General features: G+C 32.7%; 2 protein-coding genes across 3 annotated transcripts; one reads left to right on the forward strand and one right to left on the reverse strand.

The window, feature by feature from the left end:
• Positions 1–4,625: 4,625 nt before the first annotated feature.
• On the forward strand, positions 4,626–13,639 carry LOC133297260 (GABA transporter 1-like). Its single transcript, XM_061496374.1, has 7 exons — positions 4,626–4,811; positions 6,948–7,178; positions 11,907–12,004; positions 12,105–12,291; positions 12,390–12,520; positions 12,623–12,856; positions 13,161–13,639. Exons 1-7 carry the CDS (start codon positions 4,688–4,690, stop codon positions 13,539–13,541), a joined length of 1,386 nt encoding a protein of 461 aa, XP_061352358.1. The 5' UTR covers positions 4,626–4,687; the 3' UTR covers positions 13,542–13,639.
• A 1,174-nt stretch (positions 13,640–14,813) lies between these two features.
• LOC133297265 (AT-hook motif nuclear-localized protein 9-like) lies at positions 14,814–23,335 on the reverse strand. 2 transcript variants are annotated; one of them, XM_061496378.1, is made up of 5 exons: positions 22,783–23,335; positions 20,667–20,734; positions 20,425–20,556; positions 19,704–19,868; positions 14,814–15,498 (listed from the first exon to the last, which is right to left on the reverse strand). In XM_061496378.1, the coding sequence occupies exons 1-5, from the start codon at positions 23,126–23,128 to the stop codon at positions 15,049–15,051; spliced, it is 1,161 nt and encodes a 386-aa protein (XP_061352362.1). In that variant the 5' UTR covers positions 23,129–23,335; the 3' UTR covers positions 14,814–15,048. The 2 variants fall into 2 exon arrangements, with proteins under 2 accessions (XP_061352362.1, XP_061352363.1); XM_061496379.1 differs by lacking the exon at positions 19,704–19,868.
• Between the last annotated feature and the right edge of the window lie 760 nt (positions 23,336–24,095).

A 24,095-nucleotide genomic window follows, 5' to 3' on the forward strand; every position in this document is an offset into this window, starting at 1 on the left:
ACATATTCAGATTGGACAAGTGATAGGACTACTAGGCAGTCCACTTCAGGATATTTTACATTTGTGGAAGGGAACCTTGTTACATGGAGAAGCAAGAAACAGAAAGTGGTGGCCAGGTCCAGTGCTGAAGCAGAATTCAGAGGTATGGCTTATGGTACATGTGAATTATTATGGATTAAAACCATGCTGAGTGAGTTGGGATTTAAAAACAAACAGCATATGAATCTCTATTGTGATAACAAAGCTGCCATGGAGATTGCACACAACCCTGTACAGCATGACAGAACGAAACATGTAGAAGTAGACAGACATTTCATCAAGAAAAAATTGGATCAACAAATAATCAGTACTCCTTATATCAGATCTGAAGATCAGCTAGCGGATGTGTTGACCAAGGCCGTTTCTGGAAAAAGTTTTAAGGAAGTAATTGACAAGTTGGACATGATAGATATCCATGCACCAACTTAAGGGGGAGTGTTAAAATTAGAAGTTGTTATCTGATTTAAATTTCTGTTTGTATAAGATTCTAGATAGAATTTGTTGATTTGTTTTTATTTAGTAGATATTTGTGGAATGTGCAGTTAGTTGTTCCTAAAAATTAGGATACTATTGCTGTATAAATATACCTCCAATTTGGAGATGAAAGCATGAATGAAAAGTCATAGGGTCTGTTTGATTGTGTTCTGATTTTTTTGTTCTTAAAACTGTTTTGTAAACTAGTTATGAAAACAGTTATTTTCTATATTTATTTTTTTTTGAAAGTTAAAAACCAAAACAAAAAACAAAAACACCTCAGATATGTTCTCTAAATTTGATTCTAAAAACAAAAAAAACAGTTAAAGTTTTCAAAACATTTTTTACAAAACAGGTCTTACCAAACAAATTTTTTTGTTTTTTTGTTTTTTTGTTCTGAAAACTTAAAAACTATTTATAAAAACACTAATCAAACAGAGTCATATTTACCGGTTCTTGTGTTTATGAGTGTTTTAGTATGAGTTTTGAGAGGTACGCACAAAGGCATGGGCTTTCAGAGTTGCGGGCGGGAATTGGATTCATCAACCTTCGGTCTTGATTCACGTGCATTGTTGCTTTATAGAGTTGCAAGAGGAGATGTTTTCCCTTTCTACATATGCTCGAGTACAAGAGGCGGGTATTAGAATAATTGGTGACATACTCGAGTATCAGGTGGCCAGGTGCTATAGTCAAGTATAAATCCATCAGTTATATAATCAGTTTTAACCCACAAAATGTACTCAAGTATATTAATTGCGTATTAAGGCAAATTGATGTTATATTTAAAGGAAAGATAAAAAATTTATGGATTTAATATTTTTGTTTTTGTTGCAAAAACAAAAAATTTCTGTCACAATCATATAAAAAAGAGCGAATTCCATAAATCTATTTTTTATATAATTTAAAAATGGGGAGACAGTGATAATTTTTTCTTTAATTAGAGGAACAATAGTCAAAATGCCAAGAAAGAATCCTTTATTTTTTGTAGTTGTCATTGCTGTAAAATAACAATTAATAAAGAAATGATATGTTAAGTTCTTTAGTTTTTTATACGTTTACAAATTAAATCATTAACTGAACTGTAAATCTCTACTTACCTTATTCATTTTTACTGAGATGTTACACGTTCGTTGAATTTGTTTACTACCACGATGTTTGAAAAAAAAATTAGTTTCATATAAAAAAAAATAGGGATTAATATTTCTCATATTTTAGGAGATAAAATTATTTGTTACACATACATAAAAATATATAAGGTCTATGTGAAGAGAGAACGAGAAAACATGGGCCCTGCATATTTTTATGTGTGTGTAGGAGATAAAATTATCTTCTACAGCATAAAAAATACTAATCTCCCAAAAATAATAATAATAATAATCTAGTTTCATAATTCTAGTACATTGTAGTTTCATGATTTTATGACTTAGCTTTAGATGGCTTTTCTTTTTTGTAGTTTATATATGTTTTAAAGATAAGATATTTTATTACCAAAATTTTTTATTATATTCTATTATCACTCTAATTATCATTGGATTCAAATGTTATTTTTTTTTTCTTTCACTTTATTCAACTTTTTCTGAAATCCAATAATAATTAGAATAATAATGAAGTAATAGTAAAAAATTTAATAATAAAAATATCCTGTTTTAATCTTTGACGTCTGCACGATAGTATTGTAATAACTCATGCCACACGAGCAAACACCACCAAAGTGTTTGGTAACTTTATTGATGGAAAAACTCCAATATCCTTCAACTTCAGTTGTTGCCTTGTAATCATTGTACTTACATAATAAGCAGTATCAACTAACTTATATTAAGTTAATCAGCCTTCTATTGAATACGTCTTCAGTTTAGAATCTTTCCCCGGCTTCCTGTTGGCATCTCGGATATTCTTAACACTGCGGTTGAATCTGGCCACAATTGACCAGATTTATTAATTAAAATTATTGATATAAATATCCTAAAAATAAAAAATGTATTTTTTGACTAGGGATTTGACTAGTGGCCTATTTTGACTTTTTGACTTTCAACTTTGCTTGAAGATTTCGAATAATTAAAAATATGTAACTCTATTATATGTTATTTTGTTAATTTATAGAATATATTTTTAAAGAAATAATTTATATCATACAACCCTAGAACGGTATGATTTTGAATTTTGGTAAGAAAAATGCAGGACAATTTTAAAAAAATTACTTCTCTCTTGCATTGATTTTTTTCAAAACCCAACTCTTAAATAATATTATTCTTTTTTACCATAAGAGATAATTTTATCTTGTGTAATAAAAAATATATTAACAAATAAATATTTTTTATCATTCAAACCTTTTACGATAAAGATTGGTTATCCTTAACAAATAATAGGAGCTTTTTATGTGATTTATTTCTTATTTCAGTGATAAAATAAAAGGTCTATATCAAAAAATATATTACGATTTTCATACCTATACCTTCCTTTACTTGCAGTTATAGATGGACCTACATGGAGTTAGAATGGACCCGGGCCAACCTAAAATTTGGAGAAAATATTATTAATATGTGGTAATCTATCAGCATAATAAGATCGAAAGAAAATGATTGTTTCTTGTGGCTTGTGCATAGTAATAAATATTTTATCATAAATATGAATTTGAATAATTTCATGTCTTACTTTTCTAGTTATATACAATTTTGGAAATGAAAATACACCAACATGTAAATACATCTTATTCACAAACACCTTGCTATGTTGGCAAGGAATGTTCTCTATCATTTTGACTAAAAGCGTTCCACTAATTTTTTTCATTATTGATTTTTTTGTTTTAATATTAGAAAAAAAAAATAGCATGTTGGTGTTTGTGTTAAAGCTCAAGTTTTCTCTATTTATGTTGCTTTCGCCTTTCGATTTAAATTCTAAACACATATTGTGTTTTGATTTTTTTAATTTTATTTTATTTTAGACTTTTACTAATCATCCAACTTACTTACTAATGCCAAAAAAAAAAATTGGTAGATAGTTTGGAGATATTCCTACACAACCTCATTCAACTACTTTACCCTCATAATATGGCCCTAAAGCTGGCTCCTTAGTGAAACAGAGGGTGCATTGTACCACTGTCACTGGAGACAAAAAAATTATAATACATTTTACGAAAATTTTACAAAAACTATAGCAAAAAAATTTTATATCTAAAATAATTCTGTAATTTTATTAGGTTCTTCCTAACAGCAATTTTTACGTCTTTACCGTGATCATTTCAACTAAAATTGACATTGTCTTCTCATAATAATAATAATATAAATTTTGTCCTCTGTCATATAATTTTCTAAGTCTGCCATTACTTACAATGTAATTCCTCTCACAATTTGCAAGGTCATATAATTTAAAATATTTCATAAGCTTCTACTATATATGCCACGTTCTTACCAAGGAGGCTAATCTTTTGTCTTTAGCACTCGGAAGCTCTTGCTTATACCCCTCAAACATGCTTCGTGAAGTCCTTGTAAATAGGAATGTAAATGGGTGAGCCGGTTTAATAAAGTCGTATGTAAATGGGTGAGCCGGTTTAATAAAGGCTAAGACTTTGACTTACATCAAGTTAAATTCTACCAAATAGAAAAGGCTCAAATCTAAAAAAAATCTATTTAAAAACAAGCCACAAGCTTTTTTATATGTCAGGCATATAAGTTACGGCCTGCCTATATCATATTATCTATTTTAAATAATAAAGTAATATTATTTTAATTATTTTTTTCAATTATTGAATATCTAATTGGCTTAAACAGACTAACAAATCTACGTCAAAGCTTTTATTTTCTAAATATGGGTCGTGTCAAACTTATAATCTAAGTCTATACAAGACTAAGAGACTAGGCTTAAATTATTTTACACAGACCTGACTCCTTAAGGTACAGCCTAGAATAACCCAAACTATTTACACCTCTACTTATAAATAATATTCCAGTATTTATTTGCATATGATCAACACTTAGTGAGGTTAATTTGGTCATCCTGCTGACCCTTCTCTCTGTTATTTTCTTAATGAGGCTTGGGTCATGTCCAAGTTGCCCCATGTATTAATAGGCACAAGGAGTTCAAAAAATTGACTGAAGATATCAAAATAAGTAAGATTATATAGTATGCCTTTGTTCACTCTGGTCATTTGTTAGAGCCTTCGTACAGGGGAGGGAGGATGGGTACGCTGCTTCCAACCTCAACGGCAGCTCATGAAACATCAGAGAATCGAAATGCTTCGCAACAACTTCACCCCCAAAAAGATATTGATGCAGGCGCTCTATTTGTCCTCAAATCAAAAGGTAGTAGTGATCATTTATATAATACAGTTCTTAAGTCTCCTTACTCTGTTTATTCTTTTATGGAACATTATATACTTGTGATTCTTGTCCTTGTTTCTTTCTTTTATCCCACCTTTTCCTTCTGCAGAATATGTTAGCCCTTTCCATCACCTTAGTAATTCAAAAACAACCAGAAAGACCAGGAAATATATGCATCGATGAAGGCTTTTAAAAAGCTATCAAAAAATGGACATGTTTCTTCATGTAAACCAACCCCACAATTACACAAAGGAATTCAAAGAAGTATAATATAAAATTATTGAAAGTTTGTTATTTAATAATTTAAATTTTTAAGTGAAATGATTATTTATTATATTATCAAAGACTGAGTTACTACGTTATCATAAGTTTGATCCTGATTCAAGTTTCAAATTCAAAAAAAATTTGCACAAAAATATATATTAAAATGATATGATATAAAATTATTAAAAACTCGTTATTTTTTTAAGTGAAATGGTTATTTATGGTGCGCATGACAACCTTTTTGGAATCAATTTTTTTTATAGTTTCGGTTTCTGAAAACAGAAATGGATAGAAAACTCGTTTGGTAAAATCAATTTATTTTTTTGTTCCCGGTATGAACCGGATTAATTTTTGTGCTAGGGAACAGAAAAAAAAAATCAAAAAATTTCTGTTTTTTTGTTCCCGGACACAAAATGAAAAACATTTATCTCTCTTAATCACTCTCCATCTCTACCATCATCACTACCACCATCATCATCCCAACATGACCACTGCCACCATCATCGTCGCCGTCGTCGTACCCACCCCCCACCACCACGATGCTCCGCCACCATCACCACCACCTCTACCCATCACTACCACCATGCCACCATCACCACCATTACAACTACCACCGCTGCAACCACTACCACCACTATCACTGTCACCGTCACTGTCACCACCATTATCACCACTACCGCCATCAACCACCACCACTATCATCGCAACCACTGCCTCCACTGCCACCATCACCCTCATCACGCCACTGTCTCAACCACCATCGTCACCACTACTACCACCACAACGCCACCGCTATCATCACCAACCACCACTATCATTGTTGCAGCCACCACCGACATCGCCGCCTCCACCAACCACCACCACCATTACACCACCCCCTCCACTACCATCACCACCACCACTGCCACCACCACTGTCACCTTCCACCACCGCCGCAGCCACTGCCACCACCACCACCTCCATGATGTCATCACAACCACCACCACCATGCCACCGCTACCATTGTCGCCGCCACCAACCACCATTATCGCAGCCACTGTCGTCACATCCACCACCATTACCGCCACCATTACCGCCACCATCGCCATAGCCACTGTCGTCATAACCACCACCATTATCATCACCACGTCACTGCCACCACTATCGCCGTACCGCTGCCGCCGCCGCCGCCACCACCACAACCACACTATATGGAAAGGAAAGTGATGATCCGAATTTTTTTTATATTTAATAAGATTTATTTTTTATTATATTGTTTATGGTGTTCTGAAACGCAATTCTCATTCTCGAAATAAAAATAGAACATGTTATCAAACACATTTTTTTTCTCAGAAACTGTTACAAGGAACAGAAATAGAAAGGAATTGTTTCTTTTCAGAAATAATGCTAGGAAATAGAAGGGTTGTCATACACACCCTTAGTAAAGAAAATGATCTGTTTATAAATTTTTTTACAAATTGCATTAAGTATGACCGGTCATACACTCTTGATTGAAGTATGACCGATCATACTTAATGTTATTGGTAAAAATTTGTATATATAACATTTTTCAATTAACAATACTATTCCCTTTTATGTTGTTACCTATTTCAAGAATCATGAGTGCTAATTTTAGTAGCAGGCTTTCTATGATTTCACCATAAATCATTTCGTTGTCGAGTGTCCTCCCTTTTAACTTTGATGGACGGAAAATTTGATACAATTTTTTTTGTTTTTTTTGTACAAATTTGATACAATTTTTGTCTGGCTTGTTTGAATAATTGGAGCACATGGGGTGTGATAAAAACAAAAGTAGATTGTCAGCAGAATTATAAAATGGCTATATAATATAGTATTATAAATGTGATTTTGTAGGATCTTGGCTGCACGGTGGTTACCATTTGACAACATCAATTGTGGGTCCACCTCTCCTAAGTCTTCCATATGCTTTCAAATTCCTTGGATGGACGGCTGGAATATTTTGCCTAGTGATTGGAGCTCTTGTCACTTTCTACTCCTACAATTTAATGTCTCTTGTTCTTGAGCACCACGCTCAGTTGGGTAATCGTCAGCTACGATTCAGAGACATGGCTCGCGACATTTTAGGTACCACACGTTACTCACCATCTCATTCATTTCATTTGCCAGTTAAGCCATTTAAACTGAAAGTGCCTTAGGACTGCAGCTTTATAGATAAAAAAAAATATAATTATGTCAAAATATGTTAATAACTTAATATGATTTAGGTAATACAAAGCTGGTTAAAAGTATTAAATACGATAAATAAATAAGTATCAACGATCAAATTACTAGTTAAACATCAAGCGCCAGAGAAATAATTATATATATGTTCGTTTTTTCTGCAGTAAATACAGATAAGTTATCTGCATTGAGCCCAAAGCGATATCGTTTTGAGACAGAAATCAAGGTGTTTTTAGAGTTATAATAATTTTTGTAATTATAATTCTTTAATATTTTAATATCAAAATGATGTCATTTTGAAAGTAAATGCAGATAACTTATATACAGTAACTATAGAAATATTTTTCTGATATATATATGGTCTTTGTATTTCTCATTAACATGAAATTACAAAAATTCCTACACATACATAATTTAAATGGGTCCCACCATAAAAAAATTAAAAAATATATATATATTACACATAAAACGATCTCTCACTAATATGAGAAAACAATTTTTAGGAGAAAGTATTTTCCGCATATATATATATATATATATATATATATTAACATAATGTCAACACCTTATATACTCTTTCATTATTGAAATTTTTTTAATTCTTTATCATTTAGTTTTTCGAACTTTTCATCTTCCACCCTTTAATTTCCTTAACTTTAAATATAATTCACAAAATTTAAAATACAAATACTCTATGAATAACAATTCAAAATAAGACAAAAATATCGTGTTTGTGAATTAATTATAAAACAAAAATCAAGTATAACTCATATATCATAATCTTTGAATTTGAACAAAAAAGGCAAAATTAATGTTGAGCATAACTAAATACATTTTAATATTTATTAGAGGATAAATTAAATTTTATTTATTTAAAAATAGAAAAAAAATCATGTTGTTTTATAAAAACAAAACTCTTGCTTATTTAATGATGCAATACCTATTTTTTTATTTTTTAGTATATATTTAGATAACCTTAGTAATTTTAAATTTTAAATTTCTTAAGTAAAAATAGGAAAACGAGGGGTGTTCGCGGTCTGGATTGAATCGGTTTTAGAAGTAAAAATCATCCAATCCAATTCCTTCGATTTGATCATATAATCATCCATTCTCTTTGGATTTTTTTTCAAATCCGATCCGATCAAATCCAATTTTTTTCGATTTGGATTAGATCGGTTTTCGGTTTGGATTGGATCGATTTTCGATTTTTGAAAATCCTAAAATTTATTTCATGATTATTGTGCAAATAACATCTTTTGTTATATTGGCTTTGTAAAAAAAAAAAATTTGAATACAAAAGCATTAGTAAATTATAATATAGTTTTATTTTTTGGACAATGAGATATGAAGCTCCACAAAAATAAAATTTTGTTGATGAGATGTAACTAGATTTTTTCTTGGGTTTTAGTTGATGGGTTAATGGATCTTGAGTTTAAAAAATTTTGAGCTATGATTGCGAAAAGACCCAAGTAAGTAGAGGGGAATTAATATATTGAATCGGTTTGGATTTGATCGGTTTTCATCGACCCATCCAAAAACCGATCCAATCCAATTAAAATTTGCGATTTTTTTTAGTTTTTGGTTTTTCGATTTTCGATTTATTCGGTTATCGATTTTTCGGTTCGATCACCACCGTTTGAATCGGTTTGGATCGGTTGATGAACATCCTAGGAAAAAGCACCTGAATAAAATACTTTTAAAATATTATAATTTTAAAATATTATAATATATAAATAAATATATATATATATATATATATATATATATATATATATATATATATATTCTGTAAGTCATAAAGGTAGTAAATAATAATTTTATCTAATAATAGTTATTTATTAGATGTGATAATAGATTTATATGTGAAACAACTAATAGTAGTAATTTAAGAATATTAAAATTTAATTAAACCAATAAAAGTAGATGTGAATTCGCCCACCAACATGTACAGCGACTCTCGCATCGCCACGCGCACGCTCACGATAGAAAGAAAGAGAGGCACCGCCTCGGCTTTTTTTTTTTTGGTAGAAGAGAGGCACCGCCTTTACTGTATAAAAAGTTGAGGGCTTTTTCTATTTTCCATGTTTGTGAGGAGAGACATCTGCATTACAAGCGTCATTCCTTTTTAGTCTGCAAAATATACAAATTTTAAGTTTTAAAACAGCATGAGCCAGCTACATTATAGCCCAGATCAACCACTTTATGTCATTGTATTTGGAAAAAAAACGACTCAAATTGGACTGAAAATATTAATTTGAAACAACAAATAATAATAATAATAAATCGTATTAAATATTCAAAAAAAAAATTATAACATTACCTTCATTATTTACCTTCATTATTTTATTCAATTATATTTAACTATTATATATGTTTAACTTCAATATTATTATGACCATCAGGTTTATATTAATAATAATATTATATATATTAACTCTGTAAAATTATATTTTTTAATAAAACAATAAGTAAAATTTTATATACAAAACCTGTTACCAAAAAAAAAACTATATACAAACCTAGTTAGCTCTAAACTTGTAATTTTCATCAAAATTTAGTAAAACTTACATGATAACAGATAAAGTGAGAGAGGCGTGGAAGCAACGGAAAATTCTGAAATCTCATTTATTGCATCGTTGTTGAATGTTGACCTTTACCTATACATGCAGATTTCAAAATGAAGCCCCACTGTCGGGACCACATACTATCGGAGAGATACATACAAGTCAGTCTTGTTATAAATAAGAGAAAAGAAAAATTAATGGGATCTAACCACTTTTTATGAATCTGTTAGAAAAAATATTTCTATATGTTTTTTTTTTTTTTTTTTTGGAAATAATTCTATATGTTACATTCGGTCACTTGTAGGATCAATGGCTATCTGCAAAAATCAACACAAGATATTTTAATGTATTTTATTATCATTCATATATTTTTTTGAGAAACTTCTCAGGATCACCTATCCAATAATTGCTTCAAGTCAAACACGTTAAATTATGAAGTTCTTAAGTTATGGACTATCAAAAAATATATATATCTTGTTAATATAGGTAATACATATTAATTCATTTAAGCTATCCTTTAACTATACAACCTCTGGATCCCTCTCGTTCGGACGTTGATTCGATTCATTCATGTACTCTTCCCACTGAAAGTCTGTCAAGACTTTTCAACATGTTTTGTCCTCACTCACACACTTCCTGAGAAACTTCTTAGGAGGTCACCCATCCCAAAATTGTTTCAAGTCAAGCACGCTTGACTTTGGAGTTCTTAAGTTATTGGCTATCGAAAAGTAGATGCATCTTATTAATATAGGTAGTACAGATTAATTCATTTAAGTTATCCTTCAATTATACAGTTATAGCCTTTGGATCCATGTTGTTCGGGTGTTGATTCAATTCATTCATGTATCCCTTCACTGGAAACCTGTCAAGAGTCGCTCCTTATTCGTGCCTCATCTTTTTTGCACTGGGGATCATTTCTCACCCTCGTCAACATCCAATACATTACAGTGTGCTTCTTAATATATATTTGTTTTTCGGTAAAAAAAATTTGTTGTTACACTTTCATATCCAATGTGAAGATAAAAAGTTAATAAAATTCACTAATTTTTATGTTAATTAAGCCAAAAAAAATCTCTAGTAAAAATAAAATCATTAATTATATATATATATATATATATATATATATATATATATATAAAAGTTTAGTAAATAAATATGTATTTATTTTTTATTTTAATAAATTAAGTTCTAATATAATATAAATTAAATAAAAAAATATGCATTCTTCCTCACAAATTTTAAAAATAAATTTACTTTAAATAAGATATATCTCACATGTTTGGTCCCTTGTTAAATCTTTATTTCCTAACAAGTTGTGATAATGCCTTGTAATATTTAATCAATGTTATTAAATCCGAACTAGTCATCGACTTGGTCGAAATAACGGATTAATAAGTCACTGATTGAACTACTTAAATTGAATTTATGTAAAAACGTATAATACATTTATAAATAAAAGTAATATGAAAACTAAAGTAATTTGGCTTAGTGGTTAATATTTCCTTCCTTTTCCCGTAAGTGCTAATTTTAAATCCCAATAGTGCAATGACGGTGAAATATTTTAGCAAAGTACTTTTGCCTTATTGAAAATTTTCAAAAACTGGTTCAATCAGAATAGCGGTATCTATTAACCCCGGTTAAATCTAGTTTTTGATCGGTTCTTGACTGGTTACATGTATGACCGATTAATTATCCTATTTCCGATTCAACCGATCCGGTCGGCCAAGTCGAGACGATTTTAATAACAGTAATTGTCGGACCGGTTAATAATTCGGTTTCAGTTCAACCGTTCCGACAATAACACTAATTTAATAAGTAAAGCTTCTTATAGATGGTCTAACAAATTAAAAAGAAGTTGATGCATATTGGCATACACTACACACAAACAGAGGAAAGAGTCAGAACCTATGTATTGTATTTGGGAAACCCAAATGATCCCATGTAAACACATCAATGTCCTCACTTCACTTCACTGGATGATGAATATGGAAATGTTTAAGTTCTAAGCCCAATTCGTGTGGGCCAGTTAATGCTTATGGCACTTATGTAATATTACTAACCTTGGCAGGTCCACGATGGGGTCGTTATTTTGTGGGGCCAATTCAGTTCGCACTCTGTTGTGGTGCTGTAGTTGCTTGTGCTCTGTTGGGAGGACAAAGCATGAAGGTTATCTTGAACTTCTTATCACACATATTAATAGAAACAAACATTTGAACTCAACCATGTTCTTACCCTTTTTTTATTTTTCCAATGGATTCAACTGCAGCAAATTTACCTGCTGTCAAACCCAAATGGGAACATGAAGCTTTACGAATTTATAGTCATATTTGGATGCTTCATGCTGGTTTTGGCTCAAATCCCATCTTTCCACTCGTTGAGGCACATTAGTCTAGTGTCTTTGGTTCTGTGCTTAGCCTATAGTGCTTGTGCTACTGCTGGTTCCATATGTATTGGTATTTGCTTAATCTACTTCCCTTCTTTTGTATTGCACTTTATGCTTGACAAATGAATAAATTGTTTATTGATATGAACTATAACAATATCACCACAGGAGACTCATCTAAAGGACCAGAAAAGGATTACTCTTTGCAAGCTGATACAGAGAATCGCTTATTTGGAATCTTCAATGCTATTGCCATTATTGCCACAACTTATGGAAATGGAATACTTCCAGAAATTCAGGTCTGAAACAGTTCCCTTCAAGCCATCAAAATATTTGATGTAGTTAAAAATAACTCATTTCCTTTCATTGTGTGTTTGGTCTTGCATTTTCTTTGGTTGCAGGCAACATTAGCTCCACCTGTGAAAGGGAAGATGTTCAAAGGACTATGTGTTTGTTATGCTGTACTAATATTCACTTTCTTTAGTGTAGCCATATCTGGTTATTGGGCATTTGGAAACCAATCTGAAGGCCTCATCTTAAGCAACTTTGTGGACAATGGAATGAGTTTGCTGCCCAAGTGGTTTGTTTATATGACCAACATTTTCACTATAGCACAATTATCAGCAATTGGTGTGGTAAGTAACACACTAACACTCCCATCATCACCACCAAACCCCAATATATTTCCCATAGCATTAAACTCTATGAACAAGTGGACTAGAATTTGATTATTGACACAAAATTCTTAATAAATAATATGGAATATCTTAGCACAAATTATATGGATTTATGCATTGTGGATACTTCAAGCCAAAAGAACTCTGCGTGAAGGATGTTAAAATATACATATAACAATCATTTACTTTCATCTAATAGCTCAAGCTTTTGGAAGAGTTAGTTAGCTAATGCATCTCAAGTAACCATTGAATTGTAATGCAGGTCTACATGCAGCCCACAAATGAAGTGTTGGAGCAAACATTTGGGGACCCAAAAAGCCCTGAATTCTCAAACCGCAATGTAATACCCAGATTGATTTCTCGGTCATTAGCTATTGTTGTTTCAACCCTTATAGCAGCCATGCTTCCATTTTTTGGCGACATAAGCTCGGTTCTAGGTGCTTTTGGGATTATGCCACTTGATTTCATTTTGCCGATGATTTTCTTCAATTTGACATTTAAGCCATCTAAGCGAAGCCCCATTTTCTGGTTGAACGCAACTATTGCTGTGGCTTTCTCTGCAGTGGGAGCTATAGCAGCAGTTGCAGCTGTTAGACAGATAGTTCTTGATGCCAAAAGTTACAGATTATTTGCTAATGTATGATCACATTGAGCTATTTTATGAAGTTTGCCTTCTCTATAATTCTTATCTAAGTTTTCATATCTTCCTTTTTCCTAGAATATTCTCTATTATTTTAACCACTGTCAACTTTGCTATCTCAGTTTTCTGGGGTATCCTAGAATGTACTGTTTCAAGATGAAATTATGGTTGATAAGAAAAAATAGTTGAGTAACTGTTGTGAGATGAATTATTGTGGACACTGATGAATTATTGTGGACACTGATGTCAACAATATAATGTACTTACAACACAGCTACTTCAAGGGATCGAAACCAAACTGATCATGTCCTCTTTTCAAGGGTATTTTTTATGGACATGAATCTTATAATTAAACTCAGGATCCCCATGCCTAAAGAACTCGAGTCACTTTCGTTTAGATCCAAAATAGTTGGATGGACGGAAATCATCCAAGAAGTAAGACTAATCTTACACCAGAGTCAAAAGATCTTTCCTCTATATATTATTTTCATATTATACTATTTCAATAATATCACAAGTCATAATTAAATTAAACATTTTTGCACTAACAACATATGTTTATGTATTTTTTTCACTTAATATTTTAATGAAAAATAATTTTATCAGACTAAACTAATTATATATATATTTGATATAATTATTATTAAACTTGCTCTAAAATAATTTGTTTTTAATTTTTCATTCCTCTCTTTGGTTTCTCTCTTTAAACTCAAGTCATGTTTTGACAATGACAAGGAGATATTGGGGTGATATTGGAGAAACTGTAGTGGAGGCATTGCACAACAAAGAGAGAGAGAGAGAGGGTTTGGGTGTTGAGTGATAGTGGAGAAAGCAGTGGAGGCATTGTGCAACAAAGTGAGGGTTTGAGTTTGGGGCTTTGAGAAGCTCCAAGGAGAAGAAGCCCACAATTGGATCTAGGTCTTCTGGGACGGAGGGTTCAGATGAGAAATATATGACTGTCAAGAGTGAAGGTTCTATCTCAGTTTTTTTCATTAAATTAAAAGTTTGTGCCTTACACAGGTGTTGGATGGAGATGGTAAATTTGGTTTTGTATGTTTTGTGCTGTGAGACAAAAAATTATCCCATAATTTGGCAGGGATAAATATTTTCAATTTTGTCCAATACCTCACCCTTAGTTTGTCCTCTCCCAAGATCATTTTTAACATCAAACATTGGACAAAGAGTTTTGTTGTGTGTCTAGTGCTTTGTTTTAAAGCAAATCATAGGAAACCTAACAAACATGAGACTCATTGTATGAAATAAAGCATGAAATGGAATTAAAACAAGGAACATAATAGTCAAAAAGGAAAATAAAATAAATCCAATTACAGCATCTGCAATTATTTCCTTTTCTATTACTGTGATCACTAATGATTTATCTTTCACCTACGAAAACTAGATGAACAACTTTTAAAGTCAGACACTAGAAAAATTTTGCCCCTAACATAGGCAAGAAAAAATAAATTTGCTCCCCATACTGAAAGCTTGAAAGAGACTATAATAGAAAATTTTATATCTGAGGGACACTGGCATCGACATATTCAGACATTCTTTGGTCTTTGATGGGCTTCAGGGTCTGGCAGTTCATGTCACCACCACAATTAACAGAGGCAGAGTGCATATCGTTATCTGCAGCAATGATATTATCTGACACTTCATTAGTTGTTGCAGCAATGACATTATCAGGCACTTCATTAGTTGTTGGTGGAATAACATTATCTGCTAATTCATTAGTTGTTGCTGGAATGACATGATCTGGTTCTACATTAGTTGTTGCTGTTGGCCTAAGTCCTGATGTTGGTGAAGGGAAACTCCGTTCACCTTCAATCAACTTAGGAACTTTCAGGTCGACCCTCACTGAATCTGGATTACCCGGCATATTGGGAGCAGTAGAAGATCCAGATAAGCACCTTCTCTTGATTTGCTTACTTATGTTTTGCTTGAAAGTGGCCATAACAAGCTGATGGACGAAGATAATGATCAACAATAAATAAAATATAGTACATAGAACAAAATTCAACTACCTTTTCAACTAAAAATGCAAGGAATTAATTCTCAATATGTTGGGGAGCCTTAACTGCAAGTTGACATCTAACTCTACTCCTTTAAGATATAGAATTTCCTAAGTGTTAGGATAGGATGACAATAAGTGCTTACCTATTATCTTTGTACATGTCAATTCATACAAAAAAAATGTGATACTATTGGTCATCAAATATTATAATGATTCTGGTCCTTCCGGAAAGACACACCCTTTGGATTCTCCAATACTTACATCCCACAGATTAAATGTTATACTCAGTAAAATCAGTAAAAAAAAAGGTTTCCAAGATTATGCCTAGAAGCAGCACTATGGAAGCATTGCTGCTAAGTGCTAGCTATTAGCAAGCCCAATGAAGGTTACCAAATACCAATCATCAAAAGGAAAGTACAAAGGTTTTACATAAGTTCATCTAGCTTTGACAAGTTTTACATTTTGGCAACCGGTGAGAATGTATCAAAGAAATCAACGCCTTCCATTTGCGTGTACCCTTTGGCAACGAGCCGTGCCTTATACCTTTCAATTGTACCATCAGCATGATGTTTTATTTTGTAGACCCATTTGCATCCAACCACATGTTTATCTACTGGTTTGTCAACAAGTATCCAGGAATCATTTTGCTCTAAGGCAGAAATTTCATCTCTCATAGCCTTTTGCCAATGCTCATATTTACTGGCTTGAGCATATGATCGTGGTTCAACATGGGTGAATGTGTTGAGACAAAAACGAGTATATGTGGGAGAGCAATTTTTATAAGACAAAAATTGAGATAAAGGAAAATTGGTGGTACCTGAGGAAGATTGAAAAGCTGATGTAGTAGAGAGGCTGCAGTGAAAATCCTGTAGATAGCGTGGAGCAGCTTTAATGCGACCAGAGCGACGTGGCTCAACTGTTAAAGGCACTGATGAATCAATGGCAGAGTTGGTAGGAAGGGAAGAGGTATCAATGGCAGGTGGATGAAGAGCATCAGTAGTGGGTGATGGGTTGGCTTCAAAAGGTAATGGAAGTAAGGTGTCAAGATAGGGTGGATTTGAAATTGGATCAGATGGTTGGTTTGGTTCACTGTTGCTCTTAACATGAAAAGGGAATAAATTTTCATAAAAAATCACATGGCGTGAAGTAAAAATTTCCCGTGAGATTAGATCATACAAAATATATCCCTTAACACCTTCTTGGTAACCAATGAAAGCACATTTTCGAGATCTTGGGGAGAACTTGTGTCGTTGGGAAGAAAGGGTACTGGCATAGGCTAGGCAGCCAAAGGTTTTGAGGTGCAGTAAGGTTGGTGGCATGTTATATAGGATCTCATAAGAAGACTTATGTTGTAATAAAGGGGTACTCAATCGGTTGATAATGTGAGCTGCATGGGCAATTGCATAGCACCATAATTTTGGAGGCAGTTGTGCTTGGAAATAAAATGCTCTAGCTACATTCAAGAGATGTTGATGTTTCCTCTCAACTCTTCCATTCTGTTGTGGAGTTTCCACACAACTCTTTTGATGGATAATCCCTTTCTTTTGGTAAAATTCAGGCATGATGAACTCAAGTCCATTATCACTTCGAAGGACTTTGAGTTTGGTATTAAACTGAGTCTCTATGTAAGCAATGAAATTATGCAGATTTTGTCTGACTTCTGCCTTAGATTTTAGTAGAATAATCCACACAAAACGTGAGAAATCATCTACAAGAGTGAGGAAATATCTATGTCCACGAATTGAAGGGATACCATATGGTCCCCAAATGTCAGCATGAAGCATATCAAAAATTGCTTTAGAATTTGTATTACTAGAAGAAAAAGGTAACTTGCGTTGTTTGGATATATGGAAAATATCACAGGGTTTTACATCAGCACAAGGAATAAAGGGAAACTTAATGGACATCTGTTTCAGAATTGGAAAAGAAAGGTGTCCTAAACGAGAATGCCAAAGTCTTGCATTGTTTTGATCAGAAACAGTAAAAACTGTATGCATCCCATTATGAGAATACTCTGACTTATTTTGAACAATATGGCTTGCTTGCTCCTTGATTAGCACATACAGCCCCTCCCTTGCCTCAGCTATACCAATCGTCCTCTTGGTGTTGGCCTGTTTAATGTAGCAATGGAATTTGTGAAAAGTCAGATAACATGGAATAACTGACACAAGTTTGGATACAGAGATTAAATTGACTTTAAATTCAGGAACATAAAGCACATCTAATAATGTGAGAGAATCAGACAAATGTACAGAACCAGAAAGGGTAGTTACCACACGTGTTCCATTTGGCAACATAATGGATATAGGTGAAATTTTATGTGTGGAAGAGAATTGTGAAAGTATTGGACAAATGTGATCCGTGGCCCCAGTGTCAAGAAGCCAATGGACAGATGTATTACTTGGTTGGTTATTGTTTAAAGGAAGGAGAGAGTTTGAGTTCATGGCTACAGCTTGAACCAAATTAGTTGAATGGGTGACTTCTTCACGGGTAGATGAATGTAAATGTTGGCCATGTAACAGATCAATAAGCTGTTGATACTGCTCCTGTGAGATAGTGAGTCCAGCTTGAGTATCATTAGCTGTTCTATGTTCAGAATCACCAAGTTGATCATAATTGGCTGCACTGCGAGGTTTCAAATTGGATGTTCTGTATCCTGGAGGATAGCCATGAATCTGATAGCAAGTCTCCACAGTATGGTTGAGTCTACCACAATGTGTACACACCTTGCTTCCACGATTATTGGTAGAACCAGCATGACCATTGCTTCTAAATCTTGCTTTGTCAGCAGGAGCATATCTTTTTCCAGTGCTCGAATTTCCAGCAAAAACTCGTGAATCCATGGATGAGTTTCCATCATGTTGAAAATGCCTTTCTTGTTGTACTACAAGAGAAAATGCTCTACTTACATGTGGAAGAGGATCCACCATCATGATTTGTGACCTTACATGAGCATATTGCTCATTTAAGCCTTTAAGAAACCTCACTGTATGATCTTGACTTCGATAGTCTCTTACCAGAGTGATGGCACCACATGTACATGGAGTTACACATCGACAGGAAGGCAAAGGCCTCAAATTATCTAGCTCATCCCAAAGCTTCTTCAATTCAGTAAAATAATCGGTGATACTTAGCTCACCTTGTTGAAGTTTGTAGACATCTTCTTGAATATCTGACATCCTGAAGATATCTGACTGACGAAAACGATCTCTAAGATCATTCCAAGCTTCGAAAGCACGATCAATCCAAAGGATGGATTGCTTAATGGAATCATTGATTGATCTATGGATCCATGCAAGAACCATAGTATTGCAGCGTTGCCAAGCCAAGAACATAGGATCTGTGGCATCTGGTGGAAGTAGAGAACTATCAATGAAACTGAGTTTGTTCTTTGAAAGAAGTGCCATACTCATGGCTCGCGCCCAGGAATGGTAGTTCCTCCCATTCAGCAATGGAGTAACTAGCACCAAGGAGGGGCTTTCATTCGGATGTATGAAATAGGGATTTGCAGGATTAGTAAGGTAATCTGGAAGTGGCAATTGATTAGCCATGGAAGATCGAAATCAAGAAATCAAGAAGGAAGAATGAGCGAGAAAGAATGGAATTTTCAGAGTGAAAAGGAAAATGCAGCGGAGGTGGATACCAGAGCCTAGATACGCTCTGATACCATATTACTAAAACTGAGAAAAATATTCATTGCATTAATGAGAGCATCTTGCTCATGTAAATATATATATACAAGGTTATCAGCCATAAGCTGAAGAATAAAGTTAGCTATCAGAAACTAACTAACTAACAAACTAAGAACGGCTATTAACAAGCGAATAACTAACTAACAAATCTTGAAACTAATCACGTGGGTGCAGTTGAACTGGGAGGCTTGTTATCAGTTTGTGAAGCTGCTTGATCTATCTGTATTAAAGAGCAATGGCATCTTTCATATGCATTATATGTGCCAGCATAGAACTACAGATACAATAGTGATGCTGAAAATTGATTTGAAAAATCTTTCACATTTGCTCAGCAAACTTTGTACTACAAGGTTTAATAGTGATGCTTCAGTGATTGAAAGGATAAATTTTTACTAAAAGTTAAAATGCATGAACCCAATCCATTTCAGTCTTGCATGGATGTATAAAAAAAAATCTTACTTGAATAGGGCCAGCAGCTATCAATGAGCTATCAATGCCACCTCCAAAAACCCTCCCATCAGGTTTAGCCAATGAAACACTCAACATGCCATTTTTAAGATGTGTACCACCAGTGCCACTAGTGTAGGTACATGATCCCGATAAAGTTAAAATCTCAAAGAGGCCCTGTATGTAGCAGAATAAATAAATAAAAAATCAAAAAATGAAATACAAACACACTAAAAAGAGATGAGATAGCTGATCTATACTTAACATGCAAAATTTAGGTGCCTTCAAATTTGAAACTTCATTAATGAAATGATAAGAAGCAAAAAAGTTATAATAATAAAGGAATAAGGGCTCATCTCAAGTTTCAACCGCCTTTGCATCTTCTTGTAAGCAGCGGGGGGCACATCCACTGCTTTTGATCTATATGTCTAAGAGAATATTTAAAATATATCAGACTATCTTAAGAATATTATCAGTCTTATTTTTAATGGGTTGGAGTTTGTTACTAATACTTTACCTAATTAGTAATAATTAGTAATATAAGTATATTGTACAATATTTCAATACTATATTTCACTTTACTATTGTTAGTGGTCTCTTTCTTTTCCTTCTTTTCTTAACCCTGAATTATAATTTTTTAACACAAGACAAAATCGAGATATCGAGTAAAAGTAATGAAAGATTCACATGAATATTATTATTACATACGATATATGTTTTTTATAAATTGTACCTCATAGCTCAAAACACCACCAGCAACACCTGCTTGGCGAATACTGACACTTGATACAGCACCGGTGGCAGAAAGTATGCAAACTGCAAGAGGCCCTTTCTGAAAAAATGATAATATCATGCTTACTACATCCTGAAAAAAAAAATTAAAAAAAACAAATTACGTTAATAACAGATAAAATAGATGTGAAACAAAGAAAAACATGAAATTTGAACAACTTTTTTTTACGCATTATGTATTACATCTCCAGGGTCCACAACTAGCACATGAGGTGTGAAGCTTCCCCCAGCTGTTTCTGCAACAAACCCACCTGCAAAAAATAAAGTTTCAAGCATGAGAAACATATCAAATTGCCTGCACCAATCATTTAAAACAAACCGAAGTTGTTACAATATAAATATATGCATTGCTAATGCAAGAAAGTCTCATTAGTATTTTTGAGTTTTTCAGCTCCACCTCACTAATGATTTATATGTTTTATTATATACATTTTAAATTAATTTAACTTGTTTATGTTAAATGTATTTTTATTATACTATACCCAATGATTGAATCCTTGGGAGTTGAACATATAAAAGAGGGGGTAAATTTAACTTGCTTAACTGTTAGAAAAAACTAAACCCCTGATTTTATTTAAGGAAGAAAGTTATCTTCAGTTTTAAAAATAACACAATGCACCCGAGTGTGGTGGCTCAGTTGGTAGCACGGGGACTGAGTGGTGGGAGAGTACCTCGGTTCGAATCCCACAACACCATCTGGGAAGGAGCATAAGTACCGTAATCCTTGGACTCGCACCCGAACTCTGGATTAGTCTCATAGGCGGCTCAAAGAGTCGAACCCGTGGTCATACCAGAGGGTTCTGATTCGGCTGAAAGAGGTAATTAGAATCCGTTTCAAAAAAAAAAAATAACACAATGCAATGCCAGAAATACATTGTGTTATGTTTAAAGTTGCAAAAAAATTTCTCTCTTCTCAGAATTGTTGGCTGATGTGGCGGAGAAAAAAAAAATTTCGATTACAACTATGTACTTCCAGAAATACATAGTTATTTTGTTAAAATGGAGTAGAAAAGAGTTCCCGAAATACAGTTATTTTTTTAAAATGGAGTAGAAAAGTGAAACCATTTATTTAATACTTTAACTTCTTGGAAGGATTGCACAATAATTTTTTGAGGTAAAGCAATTTAAACATGAGAGTTACCAATTAATATTTTTCATTGACTTCCATAATAGCATTGATAACCATTTATGGATTAAGTGACATTATTCAAACAATCACATAAAATAAGATAAATTAGTGCATTATCCGTGCGTCGCACGGAGGAAAAAATATCAAAAAATTTGTCGGTGATCGTCGTTGATTAATCTCTAAAAGAAAGAACATGTCACTAGTGTTTGTGTATATTCATTTCCAAGTCTCAACTATTCATTTCCAAACAAAATAAAGCTGAAAGTGTTTGGTAATTATGTCATTTTTTAAGCATAAAAGCCAAAACTCAATCTCCTCAACGACAGAACTGTGCAGAAGGCGCCAGAAGAATATTGTTCTTTACTCTTTTATTCATGCACTTCATGGCGATGCCTTTTTATTGGAGACTTGAGGTTTGGATTTATTGGAGACTAAGAGATGAGAATCGGTGAGAATGGAGGTCAAAGCCAAACGTGTTGTATTTTACATATGAAGTTGGATGTAGTGAAAAAAAGATTATTATTTTTTTAAGAGTTTCTCTGAAAAATGATTGGCCCCACTTCTACTTTTAAAGAGAAGCTGAAAATAAGCTAAATGAATTAGAAAAACAAAATTTAAAACAAAAATTATGAGTTGAGTTGGGTTTGATTCTGAATTTATTAAAACATTCAACCTTATCCTGACAAAAGAAATAAAAATAAAAAAGGGTTTAATATCTATTTATATTGTATAACATAATTTTATTTCTTATATATATATATATATAAATAGATGAAATTTGTGTTTTCTTTCTTTTCTTCTTTTTACATAGTCGCATACTCTGTACACTTTTATGTATATATAAAAAATAATTTTTAAAAAAAAATATGGTCCTTTTAGTAGTTATATTTTTTATTTAAAATTTAAATTAAAAAAAAATACCTCTGGTTCTCCGTTTTTATATTTTTCATTGTTTATTTTTTTTCTTACTTAAATTATTATGTGATTTAAAACGATTAATCCCTAATTTTATATTCTAAATGACAAACATCCCACCCATAAAAAAACAAAACACAATCATTCCAACAGGCTACAAAAGTAAAAAATGCACCTCTTGCCTGCTCACAAGACAAGACAAAACAAAAATAGACAAGAAAAAATTTCATGCAAAACACAAATAAAGAAACTCACCAATGGAAGCCAGAATCTGCAGTTTTCCGGAACCAGGAGGCCGTCCTCGACTTCTCTTGACAGAACTTCCAAAAGGGTAAGTGGAAATGGCTGGTGGCTCCGACTTCAGAGACAAGATTTTCCCATCACCATCGTACTTCCGAGGCCTCCCCCTTCCCCTCTTCACAGGCTGTCCCGAACCAACAGCCTCGGACTTTGCCACCGTGTCCGAGGCAGAATCAAGTCCGACAGCATCTGGTACGGCGTTGTTGCTATTGTTGTTGTCGGAAACGGTGTGCATCACTTCCTCGTTTGTAATGGGTGATGAATTCAGAGACTGAATGAGTGTAAGGTTCTGGTCCTCCATGAAATACACACCCTTTGAGATTGTGAGGTTATTTCCACAACAAAGGTATCAGCTTTATACACAGAGCGTGTGTGTTTGCTGGGTAAAAAAAATAAGGAGAAGAAGAAGAAAATTATGATGAAGGAGGTGTTTGAACACGCAGAACTGTGCAGAAGGCGCCAGAAGAATATTGTTCTTTACTCTTTTATAATGTAAGAAATTGGGATTTTCAGAATTCCATCTTAGAGATGGTGAAAAACTGAAAATAACTCTTCATTTGATGTGATATATCTTTTTTTTTATGTATATATAAATAAATAAATAATAGGGGACTTATTTTTGTTTGTATGCCATGAATGCCCTTACCAGATTGAAATTTGAGGTAAAAAAGGACAAAATAAAATTATGACTAATTATTATTATTATTATTTCGTATTGTTATATCTGATTTTCTTATTATTTGGAGTTAATATATATGGCGAAAGATGGAATCTTGGGGATTATGAAAATGAAATTAATTTAATATATTAGATTTTATTTATGAAGCAATTACAGTTTTAATTGATGTGATTTTAAAAAATTAATTTTTTATATTATTTTAGCAGATTTTTTTCCAAAATATTATTGAGCACGTAAAATATTAAATATTTTTAATATGGTATTAGATTTTTATTTTAGGGAAAACAATTCTCCGTGGCTTAATTCATAAATTAAAAATTATAACAAAATATATCAAAATCCTATTAGTATAAAGTTCAAACGGTGTATATTATAAGCCCCCACGCAAATTGTATTTTTAATACTAATAAGATAATATATGTTAACACTTTTCTTTTTTTAAAAATTTCTTAAATAGGTTTTTATTTTTTATGTGAAAATCATTTAATTCTTTTTTGAGGATAAAATTTCGAATTTTTGAGCAGCTTATTATAGAAAAAGATAACAAATTAAATTTATAGGCATTGGTCTTGATTCCTAATTAATTTAC

This window comes from Gastrolobium bilobum, unplaced genomic scaffold (assembly GCF_033153095.1).
Source record: "Gastrolobium bilobum isolate Gb01-03AN ecotype WA unplaced genomic scaffold, APGP_CSIRO_Gbil_v1 utg25886, whole genome shotgun sequence".
Lineage (NCBI taxonomy): Eukaryota > Viridiplantae > Streptophyta > Magnoliopsida > Fabales > Fabaceae > Gastrolobium > Gastrolobium bilobum.

Bases quoted from the DNA above. Each gene is read 5' to 3' on its own strand.
- LOC133297265 (XM_061496378.1), bottom strand. From the start codon at position 23,128: ATGGAGGACCAGAACCTTACACTCATTCAGTCTCTGAATTCATCACCC. The intron at 20,735-22,782 runs GTGAGTTTCTTT...TATTTTTTGCAG, and splicing joins GCAGATTCTGGCTTCCATTG to GTGGGTTTGTTGCAGAAACA. The intron at 15,499-19,703 runs GTAAGATTTTTT...TTCGTCCATCAG, and splicing joins TAGCTGCTGGCCCTATTCAA to CTTGTTATGGCCACTTTCAA.
- LOC133297260 (XM_061496374.1), top strand. From the start codon at position 4,688: ATGGGTACGCTGCTTCCAACCTCAACGGCAGCTCATGAAACATCAGAG. The intron at 12,292-12,389 runs GTATTTGCTTAA...ATATCACCACAG, and splicing joins TGCTGGTTCCATATGTATTG to GAGACTCATCTAAAGGACCA. The intron at 12,857-13,160 runs GTAAGTAACACA...ATTGTAATGCAG, and splicing joins AATTATCAGCAATTGGTGTG to GTCTACATGCAGCCCACAAA.